This window comes from Rana temporaria, chromosome 4, assembly GCF_905171775.1.
Source record: "Rana temporaria chromosome 4, aRanTem1.1, whole genome shotgun sequence".
Classification (NCBI taxonomy): Eukaryota; Metazoa; Chordata; class Amphibia; order Anura; family Ranidae; genus Rana; species Rana temporaria.
Window position 1 is genome coordinate 131,793,018 of NC_053492.1, and position 14,211 is coordinate 131,807,228.

The 14,211-nt window shown below is 37.6% G+C and overlaps 1 protein-coding gene across 1 annotated transcript in view; it reads right to left on the reverse strand.

Moving 5' to 3' along the window:
• Window positions 1-6,839: 6,839 nt before the first annotated feature.
• Window positions 6,840-14,211, reverse strand: part of CLSTN2 (calsyntenin 2) — a 1,124,690-nt gene continuing 1,117,318 nt past the window's right edge. The window contains 1 exon segment of the mRNA XM_040349061.1: window positions 6,840-12,333. Within this exon segment, the coding sequence (XP_040204995.1) occupies window positions 12,118-12,333 (216 nt within the window). The 3' untranslated portion in view covers window positions 6,840-12,117.

The following is a 14,211-nucleotide window of genomic DNA, read 5'->3' on the forward strand; positions in this document are numbered from 1 at the left end:
TGGCTGTGTGGTGAACTTTCCACTTAAAGAGGAAATCCTCAAAAAAGCAAGAGATAGAGGGCGCATTGTGTATAATGGTGCTGAAATTAAGCTCTTTCAGGACTTATCTCAAATCACTCTGCACAACAGGCGTGCATTGCGCCCACTGCTGGAAGCCCTCCGCTCCCGTAATATCCAATATAGGTGGAAGTTCCCCTTTGCCCTGTCTGCCACAGCACTATTACGCACTCCAGAAGATCTGCAATCTTTTTGCGACCAACTTGATCTGCCTTTAATTGATTTACCGGATTGGTATGCTTTCTATTTCCCAAGTGAACCCTGGTGTCCAGTTTCAGCAGCTCCATCGCCAAAGGCTCAAAGACATTGCTCAAGATGTCGCCGATTGGATCCCATTTCGCCTGAACCCTGTGCTGCACATAGGGCCCTGAACCACCGGAGCCCTGAAATTGTTGGAACCCCGCGTAGGGATCAATCGGATTCCTAAACCGGCAAAGTGAACTGCAAGTCTGTTTACTGAAGTTTTTTTGGTTGTATCTGCTATTTGCAGTTGTTTTATCCTCCAACCTGTTATTCTCTGCATCTTCATGAGGTTTTGTGATATGATCATTGACCCCACTGCTCAACGGTTCAACTACCTGGACGATTCCAGTAAGGTGAAATTTGAAAACTCTTCCATATGCCCCACGAGTCCTCACTTGGACACCTTTTGCTGCTTCCCCCGCATTGAGGTGCTTGCTGCATCCAGTGATGTTTTCCCGCACCCTTTTCCTTTTTTGCATACCCTGAAGATGTGAACTTTAAGGACTCACCTTGCATATGCTAGTTATGTCCGTATACCATACTTTTTATTATTTGTCTATGTCTATGCTGGGAATATTAAGACACGGCCTTAGTAGGATATCACCAAGGTTTACTTACAGAATGTCAATTAAGTCTGATTAGGGTGCACTACTGCCCAACCGCATCCTTCTAATGCTGCATTTGTTGGGCCTTTGGTTAATTTATGACAGATGCTCCTTGGAAGTATAAAATGTATTTCATGTCTATCTAGCACAGGAGGGAGGAGGGGACGTGGAGCTGCTGCTATCTTTATCCAGAGGGGCTTGTGTACCAAGGTGGTTTGGGAATATTAAGACACAGCCTTAGTATGAAGTCACCAAAATGTACGTACAGAATGTCAATTAAGTCTAATTAGGGTGCACTACTGCACACCCACATCCTACTAATGCTGCATTTGTTAGGCCTTTTGTAAATTTATGACAGATACACCTCGGAAGTATAAAATATATTTCATGTCTATCTAGCACAGGAGGGAGGAGGGCATATGAAGCTGATGCTGTCTATACCCTCCCCTCCACATTTCTGACACCCTATTGGGGGTCGTCAGTACATTGTTGCCTGGAATCTCTCTGGGCCTTGATGTCCTTGATGTCCTTGAGCAGAGTTTGGCACCACACCTCTTACCTTTGACAACATTGGGCTTTTAGACTCACTGCAATTAAGGTATCTTGCTAACATGCCCTGATGTCAAAGGGTGGGTGTGTTTTTTTTTTTTTTTTAAATGTTCCTTATGCCTTAAATTCAAGTTGGGGGTACTTCACTCTATGGTTGGGATAATGCTTTTGTAACTTACTGTTTTTATTGTTTGTATGATCTTGTATTGAATAGCGGTTCTTCGCCCAGTTATCCTAAAGTTTAGATTCCCCGGATTTATCCGTAGAATTTTAGCTCATGAAAGTCCTCGGTCTAGTGGGACTATGATGGTCTCACCCACGCTTACGACCCCAGAGCTGCAGTATTCCTACTGTACTAGCTAACCTACTGGCTGTTGTCTCCCTCATTTTCATAGGTGTTATAGAATTCCTATTTTCACCTCTGGTAATTTCTTGCTCTTTCTTTTCTCTTTCTCTCTCTCTCCTTTGTTTTTTTTTGTTTTGTTGTCTCTCCCTCCCTTTGCCCTCTTGCCTCCCCTGCTCCTCATCCCTCCTGATCTGGGGTGCCCAGCACGCCTCTGTTCCCCCTTGCCCGATCCTCTACAGGGGCTTGAAAACTCCTCTACTTCTCGCTCGCTGATTTGACAGATTATTTCCGCTAGTTACCTCAGTGGACCATGCAGAAGACCCCTAGTAAACAAACGCCCCTTGCGTTGAAATGTGTATCGCTTAATGTGAAAGGGTTAAATATCCCTAAAAAAAGGTTGTCCGCGCTCTCCAAGCATAAAGCTCAGTTTTTCTTCCTCCAAGAGACCCACTTTAGATCAGATTCAGTTCCTAAACTTTCTAACCGTTTGTATCAGACAGCACTTCACTCTACTAATGCCTCTGCAAAAACTAAGGGAGTATCCATTTTGATATCCAAACATGTCCAATTTAGTTTGAAAGATTCTCTTATAGATCAGGAGGGTAGGTTCCTGTTCATCAAGGGTCAATATGCGTCTAGACCTGTGACGTTGGCCAATATTTATTGCCCTAATGAACATCAGGTTGCTTTCCTGAGAAAGGTATGTAATTTGCTGCCTACCTTTAAAGAAGGAGTTCTCATTTTAGGTGGAGACTTCAATGTTCCATTGAACCCTGACATAGACACCTCTTCAGGTACTTCTACTTTGCCATATAGGGCCCTGCGTCAGATTAAACTGCAACTCCAAGACCTGACTTTGCATGATACATGGCGCACGTTATTCCCCACAGAGAGAGACTACACGTTTTATTCCAGCCCGTTTCAGAAATACTCTAGAATAGATTACGTCTTTGTTTTCCAAAGGGACCTGACTTATCTCACGCAGGCAACGATAGAACCAATGTTCCTATCGGACCACCACCCGATTTCGTGCACTCTGACCTTCCCTGAATCAGTAAGAGGAAATAAGATCTGGAGACTAAATCCCTCTTTACTGAAAGACCCTGACAATGTCACTAGGCTACAATTGCGAATTCAACACTATTTTGCAGAAAATTATATGCCTGGTATCTCCCCAATTGCTCTTTGGGAAGCTCACAAGTGCGTGATCAGGGGGGAACTCATAGCTCTAGCAGCGGAGGCCAAGCGCAAACAACAGGAAACAGTGCAGAAATTAATAGATAGGCTTGGGACTACATGCGCGAGGTCCTGGAAAAGATATGCCTTCGGTCCCACATGTTGTCCTATATTCCTGCGCTGTATTCCAACCCAGTTGCACGTGTGTGGGTAAATGGCCATCTGTCGGACGCCCTCTCCATTGGCAACGGCACCTGTCAGGGATGCCCCTTATCTCCTCTGATTTATGTCCTCACCTTTAGAACCTTTCCTAAACAAATTGAGAGCAAATGATGACATCAAGGGACTTCAGTTAGGGGACAGGGAATTTAAGGTAGCCGCTTACGCGGATGATATTTTGCTGTCATTGAGGTCTCATTTTGTTACTCTGCCAAACCTCCTAAAAGACATAGAATATTTTGGTACCCTGTCCAATTTTAAAGTTAATTACTCAAAATCTCTTGCTCTGAATGTTTCCCCTGCCTCCACAATATGCTGATCAATGTAGAGACTCCTTCCCATTCCAATGGAAGAGGGATGCGATTACATACTTAGGCATCCAGATCATGGCCAAACTGTCAGAGTTATACAAACATAATTTTCAGGTGATTTTAAACAAAACTAGGTCAGATCTGAGGGATTGGGCAGGCCTGAATGTCTCCTGGTTTGGCCGGGCGGCTTGGCTCAAAATGTCTGTTCTCCCACACTTTCTTTACTTGATGCAGACAATTCCAATACATCTCCCACCAACCTTTTTCTCTAAATATAGGCAGGCCTGTTCGACATTTATTTGGAAAAATTCTCCTCCGCGAATCAAGTATACTCGATTGACTCGTGCTAAGGCTAAAGGGGGAATAGGCTTACCTGACCTCTACAAATAGTACCTGGCTTTCCATCTCACCAGAATAGTGGACTGGAACATTCACGATGACCGTAAATTATGGGTATATATAGAAAGTTGCTTTACGCAATTTCCTACTCATAATATTCCCTGGATCTCACCAAAGCACTGGCCAAAAGAGTCTTTGACACACCCTCTTATTTATCCATCCTTGATGGCCTTCACACGTGCGAGTAAAACTGTGGCTCTTTCCTCAGTTCCAGGGCCTCTGACCACGTTAAAAGGCAATCCTGACTTCCCACCGGGTAATGTAAGCTCATTCTTGAAAAATGATTGGCCACATAAAGACATGAGAGCACACCATTTCTTTCTGAAAGGTAATCTCTGTACCCATGATCTCCTGGTAAATACTTCATTGACCAAATCTTTCCCCTTTTGGACGTTTAGGCAGATACGAAATATTCTATTCACACACACACAACAATCGACATGGACGAGACAGCTTATGCCTTTTGAATCCCTTTGCACAAGAAAAATGCCACAAAGGCATTTAGTATCCCTCATCTATATGATGCTAGTGGGCGAGACTGATATCACCAAGGACCCTGCGGGCTCCGCATGGGATAGGGAGCTTCAGGTCTCCCTGTCCAGGGAGGATTGGGAAACTATACATGAATACGCACACAAGGGTTCCATGAATGTAGCAATTCAGGAAAACTGTTATAAAATTTAAACAGGGTGGTACAGAACTCCCTCACTGCTACACAAATGCTCACCATTTATACCTAACACGTGCTGGAGATGTGGCAAAACTGAAGGCACTATGCTCCACATTTGGTGGGACTGTGAGTCCATCCAGCCTTTCTGGAAGAAGGTACATGACATTATTTCACATGTCACCACATACTCTTTAATATATACCCCAGCACAATATTTGTTACATCATACGACATTATCTAGGAGAAATTACTTTAAATCCCTGGCTATGCACATGGTGAATGTGGCAAGACTGTGTGTCCCGATACACTGGCGGTCTATCACCCAGCCATCTGTCAGAGAATGGTTTGCTAAGTAGACATGTGCAATTCGTTCTGTTTCTAATTCGTTTTTTTACGAAAATTTGGAAATTCGTGAATTTTTCTAGTTTCGAATTTTTCAATTTTCGAATTTTTGAATTTTTCGAATTTTCGAATTTTTCAATTTTTCAATTTTTCAATTTTTCAATTTTTCAATTTTTCAATTTTTCAATTTTTCAATTTTCGAATTTTCGAATTTTTCAATTTTCGAATTTTTGATTTTTTCAATTTTCGAATTTTTCAATTTTCAAATTTCAGAATTTTTCAATTTTCGAGTTTTTCCAATTTCGAATTTTCGAATTTTTCAAGTTTCGAATTTTCGAATTTTTCAATTTTCGAATTTTTCAAAATTCGAGAATTAGAAAATTCGAAAAACTGAAAAATTCGAAATACGAAATTACGAAAATAGAAAAATTCGAAATTTCGAAATTTCGAAAATTGAAAAATTCGAAATTCAAAAATTGAAAAATTCGAAAACTGAAAAATTCGAAAATTCGAAAACTGAAATTCGAAATACAAAATTTCGAAAATTGAAAAATTCGAAATGTCAAAAATCGAAATTTCGAAAATTGAAAAATTCGAAAATCGAAATTTCGAAAATTAAAACATTCGAAATTTCGAAAATTGGAAAATTGGAAATTGAAAAATTGAAAAATTAGAAAACTGAAAAATTAGAAAATTAGAAAACTGAAAAATTCGAAATACGAAATTACGAAAATACGAAATTTCGAAATTTCGAAAATACAAAATTTCGAAATTACGAAAATTGAAAAAATTATAAATTTTTCCGAAAATTATTTTTTTTTTTCGTTTCATTCGTTTTTTTCGTTTCATTCGTTTTTTTCGTTTTTTTGCTTTTTCGGAAATCCGAAAATTTCCCGAATTTACGAATTTACGAAAAAAGCAAAAAAACGAAAAAAAAATTTTTTTTCAAAATTTACGAATTTCCGAAAAAATAAAAAAAACGAATGAAACAAAAACGGGAACAATTTTTTTTTCGAATTTCCCGAATTTACAAATTTACGAAAAAATAAAATAACGAAAAAAACGAATTTTTTTGGCAGTGCACATGTCTATAAAATAGAAGAAATGGAGGAACTTATTCATATTTCCCAGGAACGGATACAAAGGTTTACGGAAACTTGGGCATGCTGGTCTCATTTTAAAACAACTGAATATTTTCAATCAGCGTGCGCTTAGACGTCACATTGACGCGTGGACCACATAACAATTATGCGTTTGCTTGATTAAGGGGCTCTGGATGGGGGTGGGGGTGGAGACAGTAGGATATACCGTTTTGATTCTATACTCAGCAGGCCTTCCCTGCCTCATTTTTCCTCCTTCCCTTTTTCTGTTATTCTCCATTTCCTTTCCTTACTCCCCCCCCTTCCTTCCCTTCTCCCCTCTCCCCCACCCCCCTTTTTTTTCTTCTTCTTCACTCTCTCTCTTCCTTTCTCTTCTGCTTTTCTCGCTTTTCTCCACTTTCGTTCTGAAAGTCGGGCTACCAATATGATTACTGTACCAGATATAACAGGGTTATCTTTTTCTTTATGCACATAAAGTTATGGTTTGATATGTTACATGTGCGATAAATGGAGTTTACTCCCTTGAAACCCCATGATTCCTTTTTATACATTTGCAGTATTCTTCTGGTACACAAATCTGATTGTGAAACATGTATGCCTTACAATTCCTTTTGTTTTATGTCTGTATGTTGTACATGCTGTTCACCTGTATGAATTTATCTGTCCTTGATTTTTAAATAAAAATGTTCTGGAAAAAATATATATATAATGACTAAATATGCAAATTCTTGCTTAACCTAGTTGTGATTGGTTATTTTGAAAACTGGTGGAAAATACATTTGCATTTAATGCACTAAACAATATTTGGCAGCAATACACATATTTCCTTCAATCATCAAAAAATTTATTTTGCAAAATTACAATTGCTTTGCCAAATTTAATATAACATTTTGGTACATTTTGTAGCTGCTCTTCATGGTAGAAAAACTGCTATTTTACATAGAAGTGAGACATAATTGCTTAGAACAGAACTCCAGCTAACACACACACACACACACAAAATGATAAATAAAAATGATAAATATATATTGCTTGAAAAACGATTTGTCTGTAAATCTATTGTTTTGTAAAGATACCGTTGCATGTCAGCTTTTGTAGTTTATTAAGGTTGTACTGGACAGTGCATACAGTTTAAGTTCAAAACTTGGACTCTACTACAACCACAAATGAGGTGGGAGCTCATTTTGAACATTGGCCACAGATACTAGCAAAAAAGTAACAAGAATATATCAATAATATAAAAAAAATGTCAGCATTCTATGTCAAAGTTCTTTTACAGGCCCATTTATATTTTGTCTTAAAGAAAACCACTCAGGGCTGTGTAATTCATATGTGATTCAGTGCAGTGTAACTCATTCATTTGAATAGGCCGAAATTGCACTGGATCGCACCAAAGTAGTACATGCACCACGTTTAAAAACATACTGCAACCAGATTGCATGGTTCAATGCAATCCAGTGCAGGCAATCTGCATTTGGGGTGTCATTAGAAATCTATTGACACCCACAGCAGATCACACACCCAGTGCAATTGGAATACTGTTCAGGAAATAAGCAGAGATCACAGATTTCCTGCACCATGTTTCGGTGTGAACGAGCCCTTATGCAATAAACAGAATGTTCAGCCTTACATATTTTATCTGTGCAGGTTTCTATATGAAATATTTCTGTTTACCCGTTTTTAGTTTAATTTTGACCTTAAAGTTTCAGTTGGAGAGGAAAAGGTCATGTGAAAATCACATTAGGTCTACCAGATGCTGACTGACCTCACACATTGTCTTGTCCCTTCTAATAGTCATACCAACATTGAAAAACAAAGCTCTGTATTACTCTGTGTTTTAACTTGTTATGTACTATTGGTAGTTTGAAGACAGTGTACATGTGATTAGACAGTGAATTCAGATAGAAAGTGCAAATATACTGTAATTCTTTCATACATAAGTTGCCACCCTTATAATAATGAAGTCCGGGCTCACACTTGTCCAGCATGGTTATGCATGCATGTTTATGCTTGAGTTGTGTGTTACCATGTTTTGCATTAAGGTTTATTTTGAGTGGGCTGTCAATGCATCTAAACACACCCAAAACAGCACCTGACTTGTATATAGGAACAGAATGCAGTGCACACTAGTGCATTGCAGTGCACTGCAGTAGTGGCATGCTGCCTTAATTCGTTGAGTTCCATTTAAAACGAATGGCATCTGAGATCACCAATGCATGTAACGCACATTACTTCAAAGCAGTGTGAACCTGATTTTAAGCACTGAATAATCAGATTTTTGCATAAGACCAGTTGCTGCTGGCTGTTTATATGTAAAAGTTGCTCTAAGCTCTCCCAAACTCAATAATCAGATTAAAAACTAAGACTGAAAATTGCATTTGGAGAATAAAACTCTAAATACAATTGGTAACTACAAGGCAGCCTAGAATAGTTTTTGTTTAATGTGCAAAAAATAGAAACTGACAATTGCTAAAATAGAGAGCATGGTATCAATGACATATTTGCTTTCCTGCAGAGCCAGTAGCCTTAAGTCCTGTTACTATTAGTTAGTGGGCTAACAGTAGGGCAGGAGGGTATGGGGCAGAACCAGAGATCACAGAATCTGATTGTTTTCTGCATTACAACTTAGCCCAGGTTTCATAGGTACCCCGGTGCTCTACAGAAAAGAAATGCTGGCATGCAGACATCTAGAGGTATCTACTCTTTGGGATGAATGACAATTAACATTTATGTGAGCAAAAGCTTTGCTTTTAGAGAAATAATAAACAAGGTGAATTATGTCAAAATTTAAGTGAATGCATAGTTAAGATTTTTTGTTTTATTAAGAGACTCAGAATGCCTTTGTAAATAAATGTGTTGTTCAGTAAGTTTATTATTGTACAGAATTGTCTACTTATATATATTAGTGTTAGAAAATATATATGCAAAACATAATGGCAAAGTTACAAAATAATTGGTTAGTGATATTATAAATAGTTCATAATGTTTTCTTTTAAGTTTCTTAAGCCGGTCATACCATAACAGATTTATTTAATCTAAGGACAATTGATAGTTCCGGTAATAAATAAATGTGACTAAAGTATGAGATCTTGGATGTTTTATATAAGATCATAAAATCCGCAGGATTTATATTTTTAGGCCTGCTTCACATGACATGGTTTATGAAAGATAATTATCCATAGCAATCAAATGTGTTATTTTTCAAATTTGCCTTATCAGATGATAAGCCTTCTAAGGATAACATATCCACCTTTTCGTTAAATTTTCTTTTGGATAAAAACATATGGTTTTATGGGCACCTTGTATTGTGTACATCTTTTTTTGTTTGCACAAACTGTATAAAGTATGTGTGTGCATTAACCGTAGGTACAGCTGACCAGTTAATATAACATTTTTCTAAAGTTCTTTAGAGACAGTTCTTTAAAGATATAATATACTATATTATTGTAATTTCTTTAGCCGATGCTGGCAAGGGAATACTAGCTTTGCTAAACAAAAATAAACAGCAATAATTCATCTGACTTTTCCACACAATCTGTAAATGGCACCAGATGGTCCCTTTCACCAGCTTAGCAGACATAAGTAGACAGACATTGAGAATTTTTACTAAAACTAGAACTTGTTAACAATTCTACATGCTGAAATGCATAAACAGAGTTTGCAAAAATTCTTAACAATCCTTCCCAAGAAACTGATATTCAAGTAGGGCTTAAAACTCCCAAATGGTCCCACCTCAAACTGGAGCCACATTTGAAGCCAAGGGGATAACTAAGACTATTTAGGTACAATTTCATAACCAAAATCTCTCCTGTATGAAAAAATAGCATTGACAAAAATTTGAGAGGATTGACTGACAGGACATGGTTTTTATTCCTATTTTCTTGCATGTAGATCAGGCATATTTTTAATCAGTACACTTTGGCATGCTGGTGGTTTGCACATTTTCAGTACTCAGTCCACTCCCACATAATGGAGGAGAATGTTCCTCTTTACAAGTCAGCTTGGGCAGACAGAAAAGATTCCATTAAGTTTTACCATCATACAGTACATCAACCCAAATGCTCTGAGGAATTTGCATTGGTATCCCAAGGACAGTATCATTTAGCAAGATCTCTGTTTTAGCTATTTTAAAATTATCCATATATATAACAGTTTTTAGAAAAAATAGGATATTTATGTCTTAAATAATTGTTTTTATTTAGCTTTGCTGGTGATAACACGCTGGTATGACTCGAATCAGATACATAGGACTTACAGGTCTTGCGACTTGGACATTCATCATTTAGAGTAGGTTTGACATTTCTGTGTTGCCCTATACTTCAATCCCATTTATGCTCTTAAATTTCCGTGAAAGGCAGTCATAGCAGAAATTCACTACTCTGGGTTCCTGAAATGTCATTTGAATCGATCTATATGGGATATTCTGGTGGCTCTACAAAGATCTGTCACCTTTATCCAAAAATATACATATGGGATGTTTAACAACTGGGATTTCCTCGAAAGGCCAGAGTGTCTCAGAATTATCATTAGGTTGCAAATTTTAGAAGTTTGATATTCTCTAATGAATCCTGCTTGCTTTATATCCCTTGTTTTTCACCAATGTTTTTTCCACTTTTGACAACATTTAATATCCCAGGAATAAAACATAAAGCCCCCCCCCCCCCCATTTCCTTTTATGGCAGAGCTGGGGGTTGCAGCTTGGGTCATACTGAGTCTTGCTGACTTGATAATAACCCCTTGCATGTGCATCAGATAATGCCAGTGCCATGCATTTCAAAACCATAGGAATAACAAAAAAAGGTCCACTGATTTACTATTATGGCATAGCTGGAGGTTTATATTGGGGCCATAGTGTACTGAGCCTTGATGAGATTACCATGACTAGATCCCTTGCATGTGCATCAGATAACACTAGTGCCACCCGGGAAAACCACATGGAGGCCTGCATATCACTTATCATGGCATAGCTGAAGGTTTACAACTGGGGTTATATTGAAACTTACTGACCTGACATTAACTACTCCCCCCCCTTGTATTTGTGTCAGGTAACATCAGTGCTGATATGTAAGGACCTTTACAGTATAACCCTTATACACTACACTGAGCCGTTAAGCCAGTAAGTGGAGAGAAAGGAAAAAAGCAAGTATCACAATTCTTTATGCAAATACTATTTACCCTTTTTAATGTTTTGCCAGGGCAAGGATCTGCTCATATGACTTACAAGCCCAAAACACAATATAAACCTTTTTATGACAGAAATATGGGGCTTTCATTAATGACTCCCATCTAAAAAAAATTGTTGACTTGCTATTTTGCAACCTGCTTCAATACATACATGTCAAATACATAGAACAAGTATGAAGAACAAGCTACACAAGCAAAACAGAGAATCTTTATCCACATCTTTTTCTAGATAAAAAATTTCAAGTAAAAAAAATTGACGTTTTTATTTGTTGTATTATTTGGAGTGCTGCTTAATATTTTTTCTTCATTAAAAACTGAAAGTATTAAAGTCAATTTTAAGAAAAGGGGGTCAGCATTAACCTCCTATGTATTTTTTTGTGAGGAGTTTCTTTTAAACATTTTCATTTTCTCCAACATGTTTTAATGATATGCAATACATCTTCATCTAGGGCAAATGGGTTGACAGTGATGGCAAACACAAAGTCAGCTGTGTGAAAATTATTATATACCACTTTCACCTATAACATCCCAGAGTTGATGTTATAGCAACAGCTAGACTTATACAACATCCCTTCATTCATTACAAAACTTTAGCGTATGGTAAACCCATTGTTTTGTTTAGGTTGTTGTAGGAAATGGACGACATCCCATAAGTAGTTCATAATCCTGTCACTGAATCCAGGGTTTTTAGAGCTAACCTGTCACCTACATGCAGTCATACAATGGAGGCTGCCACTATGATGCATCGGCCCTTAGTGATATCACTAGTTCCTAGTGAATTGATAGGCTGAAAATATGTTCAGCTTACAAAATGGTGGCCTCCAGCATGTGTAGATGACAGGTCCACTTTAAATAATTTGCCTCTGAAATAAATAATATTTGTGTTTACAAAAGGAAGAATAGGAAGAAGAAAGTATTAGTACGTAAGTGTTAACTGATTCCATTCCATGTGCCCTCTTCGTGTCGCGCTGTGCTGCTTTAAATTTGCCTGGTTGTCCACATCCTCCTCATCGCTCTCCTCAGAGTCGCCACCACTTGTGCTTTCTTCTTCCTCCTCCTCATCATCGTCTTCATCTTCTAACTCTTCTTCCTCTTCACTTTCACCCTCGCCTGCCACATTTGTCTCATATTTCTACAGAGAGCAAACACAGAATGAACTCAGACTGCTATATGCATAAACAATCACCCCTGAGAAAAGAATCACATTATCTAAATTTCATTTGCCAGTTATGTCATTTGAATGAAAGAAAAGAGGTTAATAGAAAAAAGCTTAAGAATGATAGAATTGCATGAATAATATTTTTTTTTATTGTTTTCATTATCATTTAATTGCACTTTTATATAGTGTTGATATATCATATGTTGATTTATCAGTGCTTAAAAGAAGAAAAAAAATATATTATGGTAACTATATTTGGGTAATACCTATATATAAACAGTAATCATATTCATATAAACATAGAAATTTCTTTCAACCTTTTCTCTTATACCAGGCTTTAAACTTAATTTAATCAAAACCGAAGCACTACTTATGAACATACCATAGCACAAACTATCTGCTTTGCAATCCACATTCAATTACAACTGGAAACAGATAAAATAAAATACTTGGGACTATATCTCACACTTTAAGTATCCAACATATAATGGACCTAATATTCTCCATTGCTTTGGGAACCTAAAAATGTGTTATAAAAATGGAAGAGTTTATAATTAACATTGATAGTTAAAATGGCTCTGTTGAAACAAAACTGTGTTGCACTGTCTCTTTAAATCACAATGTGATATCATGACACAATTAATCAAACTACTGCACACTCTTGTTATAGGGAATTAGTGCTTAGCAACAATGATAATAATATAGTTTGTCTATGTAAAAAAAAAAAGTTTTTCTTCCACCTACTGAGGACAAGGGGGCACTCTTTAAGTCTAGAGGAAAGGAGATTTCACCTCCAAATACGGAAAGGTTTTTTCACAGTAAGAGCTGTGAAAATGTGGAACAGACTCCCTCCAGAGGTGGTTCTGGCCAGCTCAGTAGATTGCTTTAAGAAAGGTCTGGATTCTTTCCCAAATGTTCATAAAATAACTGAGTACCAAAATTTGTAGGTAAAGTTGATCCAGGGTAAATCCGATTGCCTCTCGGGGGATCAGGAGGAAATTTTTTCCCCTGCTGTAGCAAATTGGATCATGCTCTGCTGGGGTTTTTTGCCTTCCTCTGGATCAACTGTGGGTATGGAGTTGGGTGTATGGGATTGTATTGTGTTTTGTTTTGTTTGTTTATTTTTTTGTGGTTGAACTGGATGGACTTGTGTCTTTTTTCAACCTGACTAACTATGTAACTATGTAACTACTGTACATATCCAAACCGCATATTAGAGCCAATAGACCCCTGCATTTAATAGGTCTCACAGTGCTTAAAACAGACCTCTAGATAGGTCACTGGAGCAATACACTGCTCTGTCTCACATCACTAATCACTCTGATGCCCCAGGAAGACATCCTCTGAGACAAAACGAATGCCGGGCAAAGGAAGGAGCATGATGTCATCACACCCACAGTGGGAAGTGGAGCATTCTAGAGATCATGCTGTAACATTGTTTACAGTTTTGAGAACCAATTTCTTCATTTTAATAAAGAACTATTGGCAGTATTACACTAAGGAATATTCTCTTTTATTTTATTTTGGGACATTTTGAAGATCATGATTGTGATCTAAAGAGACAGTACAACACAGTTTTATTTCATACGCTTATTATTGGTCAGGCAATAGTGAGTGCGGCTGTCTCAATTTGGATTCACCTTTTAGAGCATTTTAGCCCAGTGTTTATGATTTTTGTTTGTACAAAATGACTGTTCTCTATAATAAAAATGTAGTCTACCACTAGAAAATCCTACCCATTTAAATTCCCATCCTACCCATTTAAATTCCCCTTAGAGATCTTAAATGTTACAACAAGCTCCACTTAACTTCACGTGGAAAAACACTAGGCAGAGTAGCTAGACAAGTACT